The sequence below is a fragment of the Betta splendens genome, chromosome 10, assembly GCF_900634795.4.
Source record: "Betta splendens chromosome 10, fBetSpl5.4, whole genome shotgun sequence".
In the NCBI taxonomy this organism is placed as follows: domain Eukaryota; kingdom Metazoa; phylum Chordata; class Actinopteri; order Anabantiformes; family Osphronemidae; genus Betta; species Betta splendens.
Genome location: NC_040890.2, coordinates 13229723 through 13251338, shown reverse-complemented (window position 1 = coordinate 13251338; position 21616 = coordinate 13229723). Strand labels below are relative to the sequence as shown.

General features: G+C 44.4%; 2 protein-coding genes across 3 annotated transcripts in view; both read left to right on the top strand.

Moving 5' to 3' along the window:
• Positions 1–76: 76 nt before the first annotated feature.
• eef1g (eukaryotic translation elongation factor 1 gamma) lies at positions 77–6054 on the top strand. 2 transcript variants are annotated; one of them, XM_029165281.3, is made up of 10 exons: positions 77–225; positions 976–1134; positions 1387–1450; positions 1658–1800; positions 1918–2061; positions 2440–2569; positions 3039–3243; positions 3852–4024; positions 4898–5022; positions 5704–6054. In XM_029165281.3, the coding sequence occupies exons 1-10, from the start codon at positions 214–216 to the stop codon at positions 5860–5862; spliced, it is 1314 nt and encodes a 437-aa protein (XP_029021114.1). In that variant the 5' UTR covers positions 77–213; the 3' UTR covers positions 5863–6054. The 2 variants fall into 2 exon arrangements, with proteins under 2 accessions (XP_029021114.1, XP_029021113.1); XM_029165280.3 differs by lacking the exon at positions 77–225 and adding an exon at positions 371–400.
• Positions 6055–17133: 11079 nt separating this feature from the next.
• The window catches only part of ahnak (AHNAK nucleoprotein), a 31210-nt gene continuing 26727 nt past the window's right edge, over positions 17134–21616 (top strand). Inside the window, exon 1 of the mRNA XM_055512549.1 lies at positions 17134–17387. The gene's annotated coding sequence lies outside the window, so the exon portion shown is untranslated. The remainder of the gene's footprint in view (positions 17388–21616) is intronic.

The following is a 21616-nucleotide window of genomic DNA, read 5'->3' as shown; positions in this document are numbered from 1 at the left end:
TATCACAGGATGCTCATGTTATATCAATTACGTGGCTTTTTCAGAAAATAGATTTTGTGACCTGTTGCTGTAGAACCAATCAAGTTGGGTGTGTTTGCCTACGCGACACATGTGGCGAAACGTGAGCGCGCATTCGACAAGGGCGCGCACGCCTTCCGGCCGTAAATACGTCAGTGTAGCGCGCCGTCGTTCTTTCTTTCTCTCGTCCTGAAGATGGCGGCAGGGGTGAGTAAAATGGAGAGCTGCACAGCTTTGCCTTTTTCTCCGTTGTTTCCTGGCACAATCTATTGAAAATCTGCTCCATCTTCACTCCAGTGGACCATCTTTAGCTTTAAACTAAAGCATCTGTCTGTGATGTAGCTGGGAAAAGGTGTATTTGCAGAGCATGTCACTGATTGTTGTAAGCGTCGCTCTTGCTATCCTGACGTTGCATTGTAACCGGCTGACGCCCTTTATTGGCCCAGGATTTTGCCACGTTGGCTTAACAACTTCATGATGCAAAAGCTTAAATTGCAGTTTTGCCTGCCGTTTATAATTTAACTTTCAACGCCAGGGCTGGTCCGTTTTCGCCGAAACTGTAAAGAAAGACCGGTTGCTAGTTAGCTAATGGCCACGTGAATGTAAATTTACCACACTCTGCTTGTTAATGAACAGAATTGGATGTCGCCGTGGCGGCCGCGTTTTATTCCTCTGCCTGTCGACAAACCCATTTGCACCGTTTCCAGTATTTAAGGGACGAGGTGCCGGTGGCATAGTTTTCTTTAGCAAGACCTTCTTAAAAGTCATCAAGTTCGCTTAGAAATTAGCCGGGTTGGTTTTATATATTCAGCCTATATGTTGTGACCATTTTGAGAATTAATGAGCTGTTGAGGAAAAGATAACTGCCATTCACCAACAGTTAGCTGATGTGTGAGGCTTAATATTGGATCATTTTCATTGATTTCCTGTGATGTTTAATAACTGTTTCTTCCACAGACTCTGTACACGTACCCAGAGAACTGGCGGGCCTTCAAGGCCCAGATCGCAGCCCAGTACAGTGGGGCTCGCCTCAAAGTTGCCAGCAACCCCCCTGCCTTCACCTTCGGGCAGACAAACCGTGCTCCTGCCTTCCTCAGCAACTTCCCCCTTGGCAAGGTTTGTGCCACAGTTGGCATGGTTAAATTTGAGTAGATCTAGTACTGATGTGTTAAGGGAATGTGGTTACAGTTATTCCTAAAGTCAGGTTATTAAGAATTGGTCATAATTATTCGGGGAAGTTGAAACAGGCTTTCAGATCAGGCTACACCATAGTTGTTAGTACAGTTTAGTGCATGTTGCCTTAGATGTGGCATGTCATGAAACTGGTTGACTGGAAACACTGTTAAGTTGTTATCTCATTGCTTACAGGTACCTGCCTACCAGGGGGATGACGGCTTCTGTCTGTTTGAGAGTAATGCCATTGCTCACTACTGTAAGTCTGACATTTACTAATTGTTACTTATACTAAATACTAATTGAGGTTTTGGTTAAATATCTAAATAACTATAAATGAAAAATCTGTTTCATATATTCACCTTTTGTCAAACTGAACTGTACTTTACTACAATTGCTTATAATAAAGGTCTGTAATGACATTATATTGGTGTCTGAAAAAAACACTGCTACTTTTCAACTGCAGTGAGCAATGATGCCCTGCGTGGTGCCACTCCTCAGGCCGCAGCCCAAGTGCTGCAGTGGGTGAGCTTTGCTGACTCAGAGATCATCCCTCCAGCCAGTGCATGGGTCTTCCCCACTCTTGGAATCATGCAGTTCAATAAACAGGTATGTAGTTTTGCAGTATGTTTTGGTAAAAGTTGTGGACTTGCTCTACTTGGCCGGAACTCTAAGCTAGACATTGGCCCAAATACATCCGGCATATTCTTATTCTTATCTTTTCAGGCTACAGAGCAGGCAAAGGAGGATGTGAAGAGAGCCCTTGCTGTGCTTAACCAACACCTGAATACCCGCACCTTCCTTGTGGGAGAGAGGGTCAGCCTTGCTGACATCACTGTGGCATGCTCCATGCTCTGGCTCTACAAACAGGTTTGACATACACACAAATGACTTCATCAAACATTTCCTGTCATTCAGATTCTGAAGGTTTCTGTGCTCATTGCAGCTGAACAGCATCTGTCTGTAATGCTTGTTTACCTGATGCTGTAAGAGAAGAATAAATATTTAGAAAGTGCAAGGTTGGTCAACCTTTAAAAAATAACTAGATGATGACCTTGAAGTGTAGTGGTACAACCTTTCAGTCTAAATTTCAGTGTGTTGTCTTGATTCTCCTAACAAGAGGTTCAAAATTACTTGCAGGCAGTCTATGAAAACATTAGGTAATTCTAAAACACAATGCCTTCGGTGAACACTGCCTTAGATGTAAAGTGTATTTTATGACTAAACATCTTTATTTTGTCCCTGTAGGTTCTGGAGCCTTCTTTCCGCCAACCTTACACCAATGTTACCCGCTGGTTTGTCACCTGTGTGAACCAGCCCCAGTTCAAGGCTGTCCTTGGAGAGGTCAAGCTGTGTGAAAAGATGGCCCAGTTTGATTGTGAGTTGATGTTAAGCACACACGTTTTGTCACATCTGACGTGGCTGTGTAAACATACCGTGCAATCGTTTCAGGCTTACACCTGCCTTTTGTTGCATTGTCTCGATTGTATAGCTGAAGTTTGTAAAATATACGGTAGCTCGGTATGATTGCTCTTAAGTGTGAAACAATGGCTTATTAGAAAAGTCTGTATTGTTGTATAAGGAACTATCAAAACAAAAACTGTAGCGACAATTTTACCAAAGGAACAGCATGTACTTTTTACAAGTCTGTGATGTGGTATACACATTGATGTCTCTTAAATAATGAAATATGACTGGGAGTGAACGAATATTATTTTACTTGTAATGTTTTGAGTTTTTAGTTTCCAGTGTCCCAGCTGGAGAGTGGTCTCAAAGTGCAAACTTGAACGTTTGTCAAATAGGGAAAATTAAATGGAACATACGTTTTTTTTTTTTGTTTTCAACAGCCAAGAAGTTTGCTGAGATGCAGCCCAAGAAAGAGACCCCTCCTAAGAAAGAGAAGGCAGCTAAAGAGGCAGCCAAGCCCCAGGAGAAGAAGGAAAAGAAAAAGGAAGAGAAGAAACCAGACCCAGAGGAGGAGATGGATGACTGTGATGCTGCTTTGGCTGCTGAGCCCAAAGCCAAGGACCCATTTGCACACCTGCCAAAGAGGTAGGAACCTCTTGGTGCTTGCTTTCACTGTAGGTTGAGGTTTTTATTTACTGCTGTCATTTTGAATTTTATTTTTAAGCAGTGTGTCATGGAGAGCCAACAGCCTGATTTTGTTTTTCTGTTACCTCTTTGTACAGAAAACAACTAGGTGGACAAATTTGATACCCTATGGTGAACTTAAAGAATTTTAAGCAAATGCTAAACAATGAATTGCTTAGCGAAAGCTATTTAGATCTGTAAACAGTGTGCTGGACAGTAATGGGCCTGTCCCGTAGAGACGAGGTTCATATTGTCCCCGGTCATTGGGCAAGACAGTGTCTATTTATGGCACAATGTCTTAATCTGACAAGGGGAGAAAAATGTAAGGCCATATTCATCCCAGCCGTCTCTGTTGAAGTGAGTAACAGGCTGGTTCATGCTGTGGCCACAAACATGAATTATCTTAAGGTTCCAGAAAGAGAACCCCAAGACTTGATGCACTCCAGTAGAAAATGTTGCTTTTGATTATCTCAGTTGCTAAATAAACATTAGGTTGATGTGGTGGGACAATGCTTAAATCTTGGATGGACACGAACTGATCAGTTTTCTTGTTTCTACTTTAATTAAAGCGCATTTGTCATGGATGAGTTCAAGAGAAAGTATTCCAACGAAGACACCCTGAAGGTAGCCCTTCCCCACTTCTGGGAGAACTTTGACCGTGAGGGCTACTCCATCTGGTATAGCCAGTACAAATACCCTGAGGAGCTGACACTTACCTTCAAGAGCTGCAACCTTATCACCGGTAAGACGCAGTAGCAGCTGCTTTGACCCGCAGTTATTTACATCAGTGTATGCCTCACTGGCACAGTTAACTGTATGTTTCAAGACTGCAGAATGAGTTTTCATCGGACTGTTGGATGACAAAACTAAAATGTTGTATAATTGTAGCAAAATTGATTTTTAGTATTTAGGCATAGGCTATAGGTTCCCAATACAATATTTTTGATCAACCGCTAAATCACAAATGTAATGCATGTTGCGTGACAATCAGAACAATGTTTCAGATCTTAGTCTATCCTCACCTGGTTGACGTACAATACAATGATGGACTGATGGGTTGTCAGTCTGAGACTGCTTCTCCTAATGTCCTGGCCCCCGCGTTACATGATCAACCTGCAGCTAATCATCGGAAAAGCCCAGCTGACTCCACACAGTGCAAGTCATTAGAGTAAGTTAGGTCACTAAGAATGTCTTAATTGTTTTGTGCTGTAATGGTTCATGCTATTAGCTGTTCCAAAAAAAAGTGTATCCTTTCTAAAGCCATCCACCCCTGGCTTTCCAGGGTTAATACATGATTGGCAAACCCAAGAGTCAGCATTTTAATGTGAAGGTCAAGTTGATTATCTTTAGGAAAAGTACATTGTCCCCTGTCATTGGGCAAGGCAGTGTCTGTTCATGGCACAGAGTCTTAATCTGACAGGGGGAGAACAACCTGAGACCATATTCATCCCAGTCGTCTCCATGTCAGTGAGTAACAGGCTGGTTCATGCTGTGGCCACAACGAAACAGACCCTGAATTACTGCGCCGTGATGCAGAAATCTGCCTGACTTTTAAAACATGAAAATGGAAGCACTAGTCAATATGTTCACCATATCACTTGCTTGCTTTTGACAGGTATGTTCCAGCGCCTGGACAAGCTCAGAAAGAATGCCTTTGCTAGCGTCATCTTATTTGGAACAAATAACGACAGCAGCATCTCTGGAATTTGGATCTTCAGAGGCCAGGACCTGGCGTTCACTGTAAGTATCTGAAAATATAAACACACGTAACAATGTCCTGAATTGATGTCCACACCCATTAGAATTTACTGCCAGTTTATGACAAACCGAGCTAGTAGTTATGAGTCACCATGAAATGTGGACTACAGCACCACATCACAAAAGCTCATTGAGACAACACGTTTTTCTGTGGATCACTTATAAACATTGGTGGAAATCCCCGTCAATAAGCAAGGCAGTATCCAGTAATGTACAAAACCCTATCTACTCATGGCTTTTCAAAATTAATAAATGTATGACAAACCAAAGAGTCAGCATTTTAATGCAGAAGTCGATTGTCTTCAGGAAAAAGCAGTCCCCCCTGTCATTGGGCAAGGCAGTGTCCATTCATGGCACAGAGTCTTAATCTGACAGGGGAAGAACAACCTGAGACCATATTCATCCCAGTCGTCTCCATGTCAGTGAGTAACAGGCTGGTTCATGCTGTGGCCACATCGTCAAAAGCTCAGTGTGTAGATGCCATGAGGGTTTAATAGTTGTCTTGTCAGCTGAGGATTTATTTCAACACTGGAACATGGTCTGTATTTGTATGCCCAGCATGTGACTTTCCTAGTATTTGCTGTTGGGTAAGCTGGTGTGACTCATCTAATAATTGGTGGTAGATTATCAACCCCTCAAAATGTTTTGTTTTATTTCCTCCAGCTCTCTCAAGACTGGCAGATTGACTATGAATCATATGATTGGCGCAAGCTGGACCCAGACAGCGAGGAGTGCAAGACCATGGTAAAAGAGTACTTTGCCTGGGAGGGAGAATTCAAACACGTGGGTAAAGCCTTCAACCAGGGCAAGGTCTTCAAGTGAGAGGACACTGGCACAGTCTGAGGAAAAACACTGCACTTCTGCTCCCCAAATCATAAGGCCTATGGACAACAGCCACCACACAAGCTTGACTTGGAATGACTGTCTGAAGATGAGTGAATATTGTCAGTGGGCCCCAAACTTTTTTTTTGTTTTTTGTTTGACATGCGAAATAAAGCGTTTTCAACAATGCTATGTATGGATCTGGTGTATGATTGTTTCAAGGGGACGGGTTAACATTTAGAGCAGAGGTTTAATTTGGTGAGCACATAAGATTATTAAACGTGAACATTGTAGAAATGGTTGAGTTTCCTGAGACATTTGTGTAACCAAGTGGCCACTACCTCTAGTGGTTCTAGACTGAGCAGTCGTGTTCGTGTCTTTAGGCAAACTGCTCCTGCTGTTCTCAGCAGCTAATGCACCAGGTACCCACTGGTGAATGAGAAGTGGTGTGAAAGTGGATTGACTTCCAATGAGTCATGAAAGTACAGACTATTTACGCTACCACTGCAAATCCCACCATCTCCCCTTCCTCAGCTGGATGTGGTTTTCACTGGATTTTAAAGCCATGAGGTGAAGGAAATCATACTGCACTATGTAACAAACTTGCTCAAGACCCTCTCAGTACTTGATACTTTTAATATTGGAATAGAGATGAACTGTAGCACCTCAGCTCAGTAAACAAATGATACCTTAAACGCTGCTTTTTTGTTTTTTACATGGTTTTACACAGGTTTGTGGTTCCAGTCCAGCTCTTGCAGTGCTCTCCACTACCTGCAGGGGGCAGGCAAAGGCTTGTTAAATGGAGCAAAGGGAGAAAATGACTGGGTTGAGTTCTGCGGTTAGCTCCAAGAAGAGAATGTCATCTGCTTCAAACTATGGGTTCTTGTTTTGATGTTGATTCTGCTTCCCCAAGGAGAAGTGTAGGCCAGGAGTACATTTTTTATAGGGAACATCCATTTATTTGCCTCTGGACAATTTATGTACAAGCCTAAAGGCCATTAACGTGAAAGCTTTAGCCCAGATCTTCAGTGGGGCACTCGTTTTTTTATTTATATTTAGATATAATCTTTAAATCAGTTTATAATATGAATAGTTTTGCTCCCACGGATACATTAATCACTAACTGCCTCTACCTTGTCGTACACACGTTGTATATTGTGAACATGTAGTATTTGAAAGTGAATGATTTGCTTGCTGGGACAAACGCATATAAAAATGTTTTGCATGGTTTGACCACACCCTGCTCAAATGCAGAAACGCTGCCTTTCAGAGACTACTTCTCTAAAGTGGGTTTATTAAAGAAATCGAACCTCCAATAAGAGGAATAGATCACAAACAGTTTGCCACTTTTTCTATGGACAGACCAGTTTGCGCATTTTTTTTTTTTGAAGCGGTGCATTATGCGACATTCGTTTGTCACGTGTACCTGATGGCGTTAATGTCAGACTGTTGGGTCACAAGGACAAAGCTCTTGATTTCATCAGACACACCCAACCGTACATTTGTCGGCGGTTCCCACACCTGCAGCAAGCTTATTGTGCGTATAAAGATAGATTTGTTTGCTTCATTGTTTTAACGTACCTGTAGGTTCTTTTTTTTGGGATCATGTTATGCATTGAAGGTATTGTTAAATGTCAGTTGGGGCACTTCGTTAATGTTTTCAGCGCCAACAGCCATGTATTAAAAAAGTTGATCGTTTTTTTTGGGGGTTTTTTGGAGAGAGAGAGACACACACACACACACACACACACACACACACACACACACACACACACACACACACACACTCACCGGATAGATGCACAAGAGAGAGGGAATGACTCAGACCTATCATTTTTTCCAACTTACTAAGCATGATTCAGGATCATTTTGGTGCAACCACCTCCCACCATGGTGTTGAATCGGGGAGGCCATTTTAGTTTGTTCTATGCTCTCATGGAAATCAGAAAATGGAAATGTTCTCACACAACAGCGAAGCGTCCGAGTCCTTGAGCACATGACTCACCCATCCTGTGGATCACGGTGGAACAGGCCTGTAACTTGAGCAAATAACTTGGAGCAAAGCATAGCTGCGTTTACAACGCCGCTGGAGGAGAGAGCCACAAAAGCGCTTTTTTTTTTTTTTTGCTTTCATTGTATGAGAAATCTGATTCTTCCAAACAGGCAGCGACGCAGTTGAGAGTTTCCAGCTCGAAGGCAACAAAATCAAATATGTAGCGCGGTCTGCTTCTTATTTGTGTTTAGTAACTTCAGAGTTATAAAATGTAAGTAAAGCAAACCACAAGAAAAATAGCAGAGCTCATGCCAATAGCAACAAACTCTCCTCCAGCTCTGACCAACCTCTTCCCTGGTCTTTATTTCTGTTTTGGCCCCACACTCACTACCACGTTTTCCTTCCTCACTCTCTGGGTCTACTGTTTTTTTCTATGGAGGGTGGGGGGTGTTTTTTTTTTCACAGCGGTGGAACACAGAGAGGTTGCATTGTTTCCCCACACATGCTCTCTGTGCGCCTGTCAGCCCCCTGTAGGAGCTTTAAGCATGGTATGCATGTGCTGAGCATCTGCTGGGGCAACACGCACATCTGGAAAAGAGCGAGGCGGTCGGAGGAGGGCTCGGAGCGGAGGAGCTCACACCGAGGAGTCGACTTCTCTTAAGGATCTCACTAGACTGCAGATGCTGCAGTTACGTAAGGCCTTCCATGGGTTTAACATTGACGTGACTCTAAAATGACGGGTTATAATTAGAGATATGGTTGGATAGTAGAATGTGGAGCGGTTTTTAGGTTGTGACTTTAGCCACAACGGCTTTAAATAGAGATTTTCTTTTTTTTTTAGACATGTTTACAGCTGTGCCAACGTGTCTGGGCCTCATGGCGTAGACAAGAATGGGGCGACCTTGTGTGTCTGTCGCTGGGACGTTTGTAGGTGGACATAAACCCACACACGGCCACCACACATGGAGTTCCACCCACCGCTCCAACCTTTATGGAGTTTCAGGACAGGAACACTGGTCTTTAGTCAGTACTTCAGAAGTGTTTCACTTCAAAGTCCCTCTTTTTGGATTTGATCGAGATCAAACTAGAAATACTAAAGTGACGCCATGAAAAGTGTGCAGCCTTGCAGCCGTGAATGGAATCTATATCCTTCGCACATCCGGACGTATCTGTTATTATTTTCAACAAAGTGACCTTCAGATCTTAACTTTGTGCGAGTGGGCGGATTTTGAAGGGGTGTGAGCTGCACATGTCTCTGTGACGCTGAAATGCTGCAGAGTAATTCAGTACTGGAATAGAATGGGGGAGGTCAAAGGTGAGCTCGCTGAGAGGAAATAGCTGGAGAGGACGGTGCAGAGCGCAAGGCGACGACGCAGAGTCCCGAACGCGCCGGTGTTTACGCACACAGCTGTCAATGATGTGTTCCTCGGCGAGGTTGTGCGTTACTACGGCGGAGCTCGCCATTGTGAGAGCGGAGAGGAAAGTGCGTGACATGAGAGGAAGGAGGAGGGGTACAGTGGAGGGAAAACACACAGCCCCTGCACTTCTGGACATGAAACCCCATAGTTGTCCCCGGATCATATTACCAGAATGTGGAGGTGGGGCGGGAGGAGTGATGTTGTCAAAGTAAAACAAAACTCTAATCTGCATGGGCAGAAATATTGATCCGTAGAAAAACCAGTGCAAATCCAATGGACGTGTGTGCGTCCGGTGCCTGGTGGGTGCATTACTAACGGTGCTGCGTTAAGTAGAAGCTCAGGGTTGGGTGTGTTCTGAACAGTCAGTCTTTAAATTAGCCCTGGGCCATTCATTATGTTTTGATGAAACACAATAAACAGGTTACAGTGCATGCAGGCATTAATTATAGAGGTCTGCAGCGTCTACAACACCTGATATTGTCTCTTTTCAGGACCGTTAATACGCTTCCTGCTGCCGCGTTCAAATAAGTCAGAGACGGTTTGAATGCTGCGGATCGAGATTCTGCACAAACAGGGTCTCACGAACGGCGGCCGCGGCGGCCGCGTTTCGTGTGTCGACTTGCCAGTCACCTATGGAAAGTGTAACACATTGGCAGCTATGAGTGGAATGCGTGCTTCAGTAAAGCGTCTGCCTGCGTCGAAGCGCGGCCGACGGGAGGAGGAACGCTTGCAACAGAAACACACCTGGAGCTAAGTTTTAAGTGACCTGGTTAATCCAGCAGCATGACCCGACCTGCGAGAGGCGCTTCCAGCATGTAGATGAGTCTAACGTGTTGCTGGTGATGACGGGCGTTCTCTGAAATAACAACGACAAACTTTGTGTAACAAAGTAGAGCAGAGTTCCTGCATCCAGCTTTGTGGCATGTGATATTTATCCATACACACACACACACACACACACACACACAGGGCATTGCTATGGAAACATGGCTGTAAGTACCTGCCCCCTTGCTTATTATGTTGCCATGGCAGCCATCCCAGAATAGTCTCTTTTTTTTTCTCCCCTGTCCCTCCCTTGTGTTCGTGACTCACAATTCGCAGTGGAAACCGCAGTTCAGACTGTCTCTTATTCCCCTTTTTCCCCCCGTACATTCTTCTCTGTACCAAAGGAACAGCCTGCCTCTCTCTGAATCATCCGTGTGTCTGTGCGCGTGAGTCAGGGAACACGCGCTGCGGGGAATTCCAAAAACATTACCAGTGACCATGTTACTATGGCGATGGCAAATATCAGGAGGGCTGACCTGTGTGTGTGTGTGTGTGTGTGTTGCAAGATAGTGTATCTTGAGGACCGCAGGCTGTCATTAGATGACTGTGATGCCTTTGTAGTAATCTCTCCGTGGATACGCTTTGCTCTGGTGCTTACTTCATGTCCACTTTGTTTTGAGAAGTCCCAGCCTGCTTACTCACACACACAACTGCAGGGCCAGGATAAGGCAAAAGCACATGTATGGCAATGCTCCTCATGTGTTAGTGGAGCTGGGGGTAAACCTTGGGCTGACGTCATGGCCTGAAATATTTCTTTGATATTCTCTTTAGTTTGATGCGATAAATAAATTGCCAAGAAGATGGAGGAAATCCAGTTATCAGCACTAAAGCAGATAAATTAAATTAAAGAGTTTGGGACATTCCGTTGCTTCCACATGTCCGGAATTTTCCAATTATATTTAACGTTTCGCTGGTTTCAGAGCAGCAGGAAAAGTTAGCACGATGAGCACGAATGTCGTCAAAGAAGATACACTGACGTTTTAAATTTGTAAATTTATGTGAAATTGAAAAGTGAGATTAAACTGTGCAAAACTGCAAATAAATACCTTGCGAGTTATGTAAACAGCCATAATAAGAGAATGTGAAAGTTGTCATTTAAAATTTATGGCCAACAATTATGATATCAGTTTGCATCTACCCTGCACTTTACTGAGCTTTAGGTGTGTTTGCTGTGTTGCCAGGTCCCAGTTCACACTAACTGCCTTTGCAGCATCACCTCATGAGCAACAAGCCACAGTTTTCTATTTTAAGTGTCAAATATATTCATAACAGAAATAAATGGTTTCACGCAGATGTAGAACTTCACCTGTCTGTAGTGCATCACTGTGAGCGAAGCATCATATTATACCAGTAACAATATTATATTCTAACTGAAGCCAGTGTTTTTTGACAAACCTTTCAAACTAGTTAACTGTACAGTGGAGGAAAAAGCGCTTGTTGTGACTAAACTATGTAAAACCTCCACACTTAGATGAAACTGAGCTGACTGAAGCTAAATGCTACTGGACGAATATGTTCATCAGACAAAGTAAACTGCCACGTTCAGTGTCTGACTTGTGTAAGCTTTCATAGAAAATCCACCCCCTAGCGCTCGGTCCCCGTAGGGGTCAGGGAGTCAAACCTAGGACCCTCTCGCTGCGAGGCGACAGTGCTGCCCACGTGCCACAAAGCAAACAAAGCTGAAATTCACGTTGTCCATTTCTCTTCCTGGTGGCACCACACAGGAGCAACTAGCTGAGTGTGATGCTGCAGGTGATCACACAGAGCAGGCCTCCATCCCTGCCTTTGTGCTCACAGCCAGCTAGACCAGCAGACAATAGCAAAGCAAACAGAACAGACTACATTTTGTACTTGAAATTGGAAGCAACCACTCATGATAAGTCACTATTTATGCTGTTTGGTTTTGCAGTCTTTTCGGCTTCATCTCCAACAATAGAGCATTCATCCATCTATGAAGAACACCAGCTGAATCTGTAGCACATTTCCTTTGACATTCTTCCACCCTGACAATGACTCCATGTTTATCTGACTGTGTCTTCAGCGTTGGCCGGCGAAACAATATTGACAATGATGCATTGTGTGAAAACAAATCTAATGAGCTTTGTGTACAAAGAATTGTTGCACAGACTTTTGTTTTGGTAGCAAAGTGTCCTCAGCAGCAGCAGAAGCAGCGGTGGCACATTGGAGTGTTAATGCACTTTTAGGTTTATTTAGATATCAGCCAACCAGAAATACATGAAGCAAGCTCAGACTCAGCAAAACCATATGTTTTAAATAGGTCTGCTGGTGATAGAAGATGTTATTTTTTTTGGATTCTTGCCAGTAAAAATTAAACTCACTCTTTATTTGACTTTCATTTTAAACCAGACAATAAATAAACACACACATTATAAATGTGACATATGCACTAAAGTTATTGCTTAAACTTTAATATATTTTGTAGCCGAGGCAAAGGTCCAGTAAAGAAGAAGAAAGAGAAAAAGTCACGTTCTCAAATCCTTCTTTCTAATAAAACCCTTCTATTGTGTTTCTAGTCTTCATGTTGTTGGAAATGATCTTGATGACTCATACAAACAGGCCGCATGCCAAGTACACTGCGTACATTGTCTGACAGACTGGAAAGAATTCAGTTTACAATCGTGACTTTTTTCAAAAATGACACAAATGCTTCTGTCTTTTGACCACATCGGAACCTTTATCAGCTTTTCTTGCAGACCGTTGTCGAACTACTGAAAATGCTGAAACAGGTCCAGAAAGGCTTTTGCATCTGATTAAACTTGCATTGCACAACCAATTGTGCAACTCCCACCCATCTGGCTCTAATGCCTGTGTAGAGACGAACCGTTGCACAAGGAGATTTGGCAGAATTTAAATATTCCCTAAATCCAGGAGTGGCGTTAGTTTTTCTTCAATGGTGTCACAAGTTACAGTTTTCGCATAGTGCCGTGTGACTTCCTCGCCCTACAGAAGCCACACACACACACACACACACACACACACACACACACACACACACACACACACACACACACACACACACACACACACACACACACACACACACATACACACACACACACACACACATTCAACCGTCCATCCCAGCTAATCCTCTGATTTTCCTCCTCTACAGCCTGAGCTGCCCTGTTTTCATTGTAGTCAAGGGCCGTGACTCATCGCGCGTCTGAGCCAAGCTATTTGCGCTGGTTCACACTGGTTGACACACCTAGCACCAGGAAACACACCCATTCCCACATATCCTTGTATTGAAGTGACCTGCCGCAAAGCAGCAACGCATCAACAATTCTCTTTTTTAATGCGGATCTACGAGTTCTGCTCTGGATTATTTTCACAAGACTTAATGAGCAATAACAGTGTTGTTTATCATCATTAATTCATGAATGAGTTCTGTCGGAAGAATTAAAGAGCAAAAGCAAAGTCATTAGTGGCAGTGGAGACCTTGCTGCAGGGCAGAATGTTTACTGTGGGGTTGTTAGGTCATCATAAACATTAATAACCTGCAGAAAGCAGCGGAGCCCTGCTGTTTATGTACGGGCACATCATGGGACCTGCCTGTCTTGTCTGGAAGCGGCGAAGCTCAAGCTGTTCCTCCACAACAATAGCCACACCTCATCTGCAAAAGCTTAAACATACATGGCGCTAATCAAACAGGCTCAGTACCAGGACACTTTGAATGGGGGAGGATGAGGATCTATTATGCTGATGCAGCACGATTGTTCTGCAGGAAACCTGTAATTTGGTAGAAAAACCGACGGTGAGGACGACGTCCGTGAGCGCGGCGTAGCTCACGCTGCCTGTTTGTTTAAAACACCCATGACTTCTAAACAAACAGCGTTTACCACATGCTTGTTGGACGTATTGGAAACACACTTCTTCCCAGGGTTCCTGCTGATCTTCCTCGTCTCTGGGAGCACCCGCTTTTATCTCAGCATGCACACTCGCACACACAAAAAGGTCAAAGCGGTCCCTGTTTGGCTTTTTGGGGGGATATTAATTCTTCTTCTGTCGATGGTGTAATAAGAAGATATGTGTGTTTGTGAGTGCCACTCCCTGTTCGCTCCCCACAAAACCACGCAGTCACTTCCTTCTACGTCTGCACCACTCCTTGCACGTTTCTCCCTATTGCACCTTACTAAGCATGAGTGTAACATGTGGACAAGGTGGGAACGAGTGTTTGAAGGAGGCTTAACAAGGGCGTGAAATATGTGGGATGTAATCCACATCCCACATGAAATCATACCTAAGCTGCAAACCTGACAAACAAACCTGAAAAAAGTATGAACATGCAACTAAAAAATAAGAACAACACTTGAAAACACTCAAAACATGAAATGCATTGTACGCATTAATACATAAATGTTCTGCTACTGAAAGTGGAAGTAAAACAAATAGATCTGAGTAAACCGACATTAACACAAAGGCTTTAATTACAGCCGCTAGAATAAACTGTAGCAGGTACATCCGCCTTTACACTGACAATGGTTTAAAACCCTGATTATAAGCGTATTTACCGTTAATGAACCAACGCTGAGCTAATGAGACATTTACATTCAGGCTTGTTTACTGCTCCACACCCATAATTCCAGGCTGGGTTTGCACCATCTATTACAGCTCCCTCCTGATTCAGACACACAAATTAAACTTCCGTATTTCTTTATGCTGGTGAGTAGGGCTGCGTCCTGTGTGCTTTGGCAGCCTGTGCGCGTGTGTGTGTGTGTGTGTGTGTGTGTGTGTGTGTGTGTGTGTGTGTGTGTGTGTGTGTGTGTTCACAGAAACAATAATGTGACAGAGAACACACTGCGACATTAGTTAGTGCATCACAGGTCATCTATTCTGAATCACACCCAACGAAGAAAAATCATTAATTTACAAATGGCAAGTCACATTTCAGTTTTTATCACCGTCTCTCAACGGATCCACTGCAGAGATAAGAACTGCAGTTTTTACACACACACATAAAGAACACCCAGTTGTATTCCTTTGTCAGACTCGTGTGCGTCTCCACCTCTATGAGTCATTTAATTTCTCTAGTTTTTTGTCCCAAACCAACAAAGTGTATTCCCACTGCTGAAGTCAGATCCATTCTTCTAATGCAGCAGTTAACTTTTGTCAGTTCATGTCTGAGGTTTCACCAGTATAATATTATATGATCATGAGGAAAAACAGACCTACAGTATACGACAATGTGTGTTGTATCTTATTATTGTTACTTGCAGATTCTACAGTGAAGCAGTCTTTCTTTCTGGAGGCAGCTGCTTTTATTGCATGCTCCTTAAATTCTTCTGTGAGTAAATAATTTGCATCAAGAATATGGGAATGCCTCTTTATTGTGGATTTTATGATTTGGGTAAATGTATTATTCAACATATACTGCAGGTGTCATAGATTCAAGTTTTCCTTTCTCTAAACAACCTCACTTTTTCTTTTGGCTAAACCTCACCAGTAGTTGACTTAGGACATACTTCAGGATGACTCTTATCTCTCAAATGTTATCACTTTGAACTATGAGAACTATTTAACAGCACATTCCTCTGCGCCAAAATTGACTAGTTGGCGAGCTTGTTTTGAGACATGAGGGAAAATGAAAGTTAAAGTTCAAAAAGTTATCAGTCGGTTGGCATCCTGTACGGAAGACATACTATAAGGTCTGTTAATGGAGTCTGATAATGTCACATCCAGGGAGTGAATCCAGTCTAAGTTCAACCCTACAGAATCAAATTAACAGTGCAAATAATAGTTGTCTTTGTAGGTTTAGACTCTACAAATCTGTTTTAATTTCAACATTCCATTAAATGTATTCATTGAGATGTATTGGAATGCCTGTTGATGCATTTTTGCAGTAACACTGAAATTTTAATGGCTGTTTAATATTTTTCTTGCCAGATGTAATGCTAAATAACCTGATGAACCATTTAACAGCAGCTGCACAGTGTGACAGTGATAGTGCCGAGGCCCAGATGGCTGCAGATGGTTTGTGTTAGTGCATATAGTCGTATCTGAATGTGCTCGTCTTACACAATAACTGATGGGTTATCAGTGATACGAAGTCTGTGCATCCGATTGCTTGTGTGATGGAAACTCTACTTACAAAATTTTCGTATTAATTTTTCATATTTGCAGCTATGCAGGCAGAAAAGTATAGTTTTAACACACACACACACACACACACACACACACACACACACACACACACACACACACACACACACACACACAAACGCACAAAATTTAGAAAGTTTTGCTTTGTAAATGCAGGCTTTGCCGTCAGTATGTAAGTAAAGGACTCAGTCCTGAGTCACTGTGTTAATGACAACTTCGTGTCACAGTGTGCGCAGTAATTTAAAAGCTGTAATAGCATGTTTATGTCATTGTCTAATCACATGATAGGAGCTCTCCGCAATTCACTGTGTGCCTCGCTGGTATCCTGTAACTACTGAAATGTTTTCAAGCAGATCACAGAACAACAGTAATTACTGCATGAATCTAGGCCTTTATAAAAAGCAGCTGCTTCTTTTGTACGGGTACAAGCGAGGGGAGTCATGTGTTTTGAATTAGCTCAAAACTGTGAAAAGGTTACTTTGAATGTTTTTGTTATTTTAATGCTGCCAGACAAAAGGCACAAATCTCCACAGCCGGCCCAAAAAAAGCCGCGTTAGGATCATTCTAATGTGAGTCACCTGTTATTTTAAACCAATCTTTTCAGACACAGCTTTTTATATAAAACCAGTATCAAATCTCTGACTGTAAAATGTTATAGAATGTTGTTGATAGAGGCTACAATGCATAAACAAACACTGTGGATGCACTGCAGTGGATTAACAGACACCTTCGTGCATCTTTTAACAGATAAGGTACTTTCCTGTTGCAGGTCAGCGGCCGGTGCGAAGCGGTGGGTGGTCCCGTGTCCGCTGACGACCCCTCCCTCGCCCCGGGCCCCTCCCCCGCAGGCCCCGCCCCCCCCCCCCGCAGAGCAGGAGCCCTACCCAGCTCCCTGCCCCAGCACTCTGCTCAGCCAAGACGAGCAGGCACCGAGAAAAAAGAAGTTCACATCAGCTCAGAGCCGAGGAGGGAGGGCGAGACGGGGGAAAACGCCCTGGAAAACTTGGTCGATCGAGAAGCACGCAAAAAGGAGTGACAGAGTCCGTGCAGGCTGCGAAGTTGTGAGTGGAAGAAGCCGCTGTTTCGGGGCTGGGGAGAAGGGGAGACGACACGTTTTCAAGGATGCTCAAGCTGGTTTAAGGCTTCTTGGGCGCAAAGACTGCGCACAGGTAAAGGTGCATTTTTCCTCCTATGACTGAACGATGAAAGTTTGCTTAAAGGCGTTTCGGCACCTTGAAGCTCAGATCTCAACTGCGCTGCAACACGTTGTTCACTTACAAAAAGTTGAAAGAGTTTAAACAACTTGTTGCAAAGGCACTTATTCTAATGCCGATGAAATATTACACTAGTAGTGTGTGCGTCAGAGGGGAAATCCTACTTTGTTCATAATCTCCACTGTTTGAAGAGAAAACGTGCTCATTGTTACTTAGCATTTCTCTGGGGTGATGCAAAGTACGAGCGTGATCTTCAGATTGTAGTGATACTGAACTAAAGCCGCGCTGATGGGACATTAGAAAGTGGGTGTGTGCCCTCAGCCGCCACATGAATGCTGAGGATTCCGCTGTTTGTTGCGCACTTCACTTTGTCTGCAGTTGTCATGGTTGCTATGCAAAGAGGCGCTAATTCTAAGCGCCTAGAGGGCGTTTAGTGTGTCTTTCTATGGTTTTAGTTGTGTTAGAAATTAAAATTGCCCAAGTTGTGTAGGGATTTTACTTGTGCGCAACATGGGTCTTTTTTTTTTGTAATTGCAGGCTTTTTAGAGCACTATGTGTCTCACAGTCTCATTAAAAGCTGCACAGTAATAATAGCAGGCTCAGGTGGAGCACGCGGCTGTTTTTGTTCAGGTGTTGTTCTTCTGTGACCAACGCCCTTTGAAGAGTTTAAAAAGTAAAGGTACTTCTCTTTGAGGGCCTGCAGGAACAGGCTTGGGTGTGGATTCCTCTCCTTCACCTCCCTTCACTCCCTCCCTCTTGCCTCCCTCCCTCCTCGCTTTGCTGTCTCCTCAGGGGCACACCCTTCGCGGCCAAAAAGCAGAAGAAGAACAAGCGTGAAGGCTGTAGGTCGCAGCGGGCGCTGGTAGCACTCAAAATGTAACGTGTGACGTGTTATTCAGAGCCACACGGAACAATATAAATCTGATGTATGGGCTTGTGCCTTGGCGGAATGCAGGGGAGCAGACTGAGTTCCCCGTATGACATGAATCAGCTTTTGAACGCGCACTGCTGCAGATGATGAGGCTGAGAGCTTTCACCGCACATTTTTCCAGGACTTTCCCTTTTCACGTTCTGGGCAGAGCGCGGCGTGTGTTCCGCTCTTTCACCTATCTTAACCTGGGCTCGGGGCCAGGGTGTGCAGGGGGGGGGAGACGGAGGGGGAAGAGAGTCAGGGAGGGAGTCGGCGAGGGGAGGGGGGGGTGGGGCGGGGCAAGGGTGAGGAGGGGAGTAATGGAATGTAGTGGTTTGGAAAGACAAGCTAATTGAAACCAGGTTTGAGGCAAAGAGGGGGAAACTACGACTTTGCACATTTGCAGTACGAGAGTAACACGTTTAACCCTGAGGAGGAGGCGCCGATGTTTTCCATCGCCTCGCTTCTGCCTGATAGATAAATGGCACCCTATCAACTGCAGTTATCGCACGAAGACGTTCGCGTGTGACGCGAGGCCTTGAGCTGAAGTGAAATAAGGCGCCGATAAAATCTCCCAAACCGCACGGAAACCCTACGCTGAAATTAGCAGAAGGTCCCGTTTGTCTGCGCAGTCGCCTGTTCTCGGCCGCCGCCTCCTGCCACACCCGAACCAGGGCTGCTGCCCTCTGCTCCGCGCGGCGCAGGCTTTTCCGCAGCGCTCACTTGACACTCACTTGTAAATGTCTGGCATTTCTCACATTGTTCACGCTTAAAGCTGAAGGGTCTTCACGTTGTAGCAGCTTGTTTTGTGTTTTATCACCGTAGGATTATAAAGGTGTATATACAGTAAATATGGCGTGTGACGTATGAGCACTTATAGGCACATACACTGTTTCTATAGGGTTACAACTTGCTGCAAGCATTTTGAATGTGTAGACATACACAGAAGTAATAAATATGAAGCCTTTTTTTTTTTTTTTTTCAAGCATGGAAATTTTCAGAACTGGTTCCTGGTGCCTGCAGCTAAAGCTTCTGTCGGTTAACAGTGCCTCATCTTGGCCTGGGGCGTGTACTGTTTGTCACAGTACTTTCTACAAAGGCAGCAGTGCACAGCCTACATTGTGTTATCACCTAATATAATTGAAGGCTTTTAAAATCTGGAAAAAAAACATCACACATTCCGATTTAGATTTTTTTCCTGATCACACTTTGCTCATGGATGTTCCCCACTGCTCTCCACCGACGTGGCAGTGTCTTTAATAGCCCGAGGAAATGGACATGCCTCATGACTTTGGAATCTTAGCTCAACCATGTCAAGATATTTATCACACGCTCCTCCAGAGCCACTGCATGTGTGTGTGACTGAGCGGGGACGAGGGGCGTGGCGTCGCTCCAGCCTGGCCGTGCCAGTGTGAAACGGAAAGAAAGTCATCCCCAGCGCACTTCCTGTGCCATTTCCTGGTGGGCATGTTGAATGGGCGGTTGGGAGGAGGCACAGGAGTAGGTGAAAGAGTAGTAAACAGGCTGACTTAAAGGCCCGTTGTAGCTGTTATACTCTTATTCTGCCTCAATGGGTCTCCTGGGATCCAGCGGGGGTCACGCGAGTCTGACCCCGGAGTTTGGTTAAATAAAAAAAAAAAAAAAAACGTGCAGATCCACCACCGCTCCAGTGGCGGATGCTTCCTCCAGCGCTAAATAAACATGTGTAGTGTGCGATTGTCTAGGCGGCGGCCGCTCCCTCCTCATCCTGGAGTGCTGCTTTGCGGCGGTTCACCCTGTCCTACCATTTGCATCCTTGCCCTGTTGTTGAGAAACAGCCGTTTTAAAGGACGCGATACAGTGTGTCATCAGACAAATCCCCTGTGGACACACCCATGCACACGCAGGCGATCCCGACCTGTCTGGTGGAGCCCTGCGTGGACTCATTCATCTGATAAGCCAGTCACTTTGAACACCTATATCAACAACATACAATAAATGGTGCAGGCTTATGTAAGTGTTTGCACAGTCTACACCCCCCCCCCCCCCCCCCCCCCGAAGAACTGTCTGACGTGCTGCCACAACTCCCAACTGCTGTGTTTCCTGACATCCAGCATCTGTTACACAAACTCTGCTTGGAATGAGGCGCCTGAAATGTCAGGGCGGCAAAGGTTGGAATGCGAATGCGGCGCTCCGTCCGGCTTTGTTTAGGTTCTTCTATCTGCCGTGACACAGTCAAGGATGAGACTTTGCTCAATCCAACATTTTTGGCTCGTTCTCAACAACGCACAACCCAACACGCTGCCCTGCAAGCACACTCTTTACCTTGTTGCCTTCTGGTCCATGAATGGACTTGAATGAGCTCTTATTCAAACGGCGGCTGTGAAAGAGTGGGATCCTGTCAGGGGAACTGAGCTAAGGTTGGCGGTAGCGTTGCACGGCCAGCGTAGTGCTTGTGTGCCTTAATACTTACTGTTAGTTGCCCTGCGCTCTCGGCTCCGAAACTACCTCCAGGAACGGAACCAGCCCAGGATCACTTCTTGTTTCATATCTTTAGCTGTGTCATAAATGTCTTTAGCTTTTCTGCAAAGCTGTTACAGCCGTAACCTTCGAATTTTAAAATCACAGCACACACAGTAAAAACCCTGAAGGTCCTAAAACGTTAGCACATGAGGAAAACGGAATACACCACATGCGAGGAAATTCAATTATCCTCTGTTTAGTGGTGTAATAGGGAACAATGAGTAATAATGTGGAACTCACAAGCTGATACTGCTTAAAAGCCTTAAACAAAGGACTGCATGAACATGGAAGCGTAGTTAGAATGTCTCAGCTCGACCTTTGTCTTGTTTGCAACGTCGTAAATACCCGCGTTGAGGATTTAAAGTGTTTCCTTTTGTTTTTTGGTCGTGTGCTTTGCCATGGATTCGCATGGATGCACGTCCTCGCCGCGTTCTGAGGGTTTACCCATGCGGGGCCTTGAGTGTCTCCTCTTTTTACGTGTTGCACTTGCCTCATCGAACCACGACGCAGAGAGGAGACCAGAGGGTCGATGCTGTTTTGACAGCGAGATTGATTTGGTTACTGTGGCTCTATCCATCTCTCCCTTTGTGCACCGAGGCCGTTTTATTAACTCATAATCAAATCTTATCTCTCACCAGCGCTGCTGTGTCTGATTCACTTACAGCCGAGCTTTAATCATTGTCACACTGCTCTTGTTTTCTGTTCATTGAGTTGATTGGAATGGGCAATCAATGGGATGAATCGACTGCAGCCACTTTGATCAGTTTCAGAA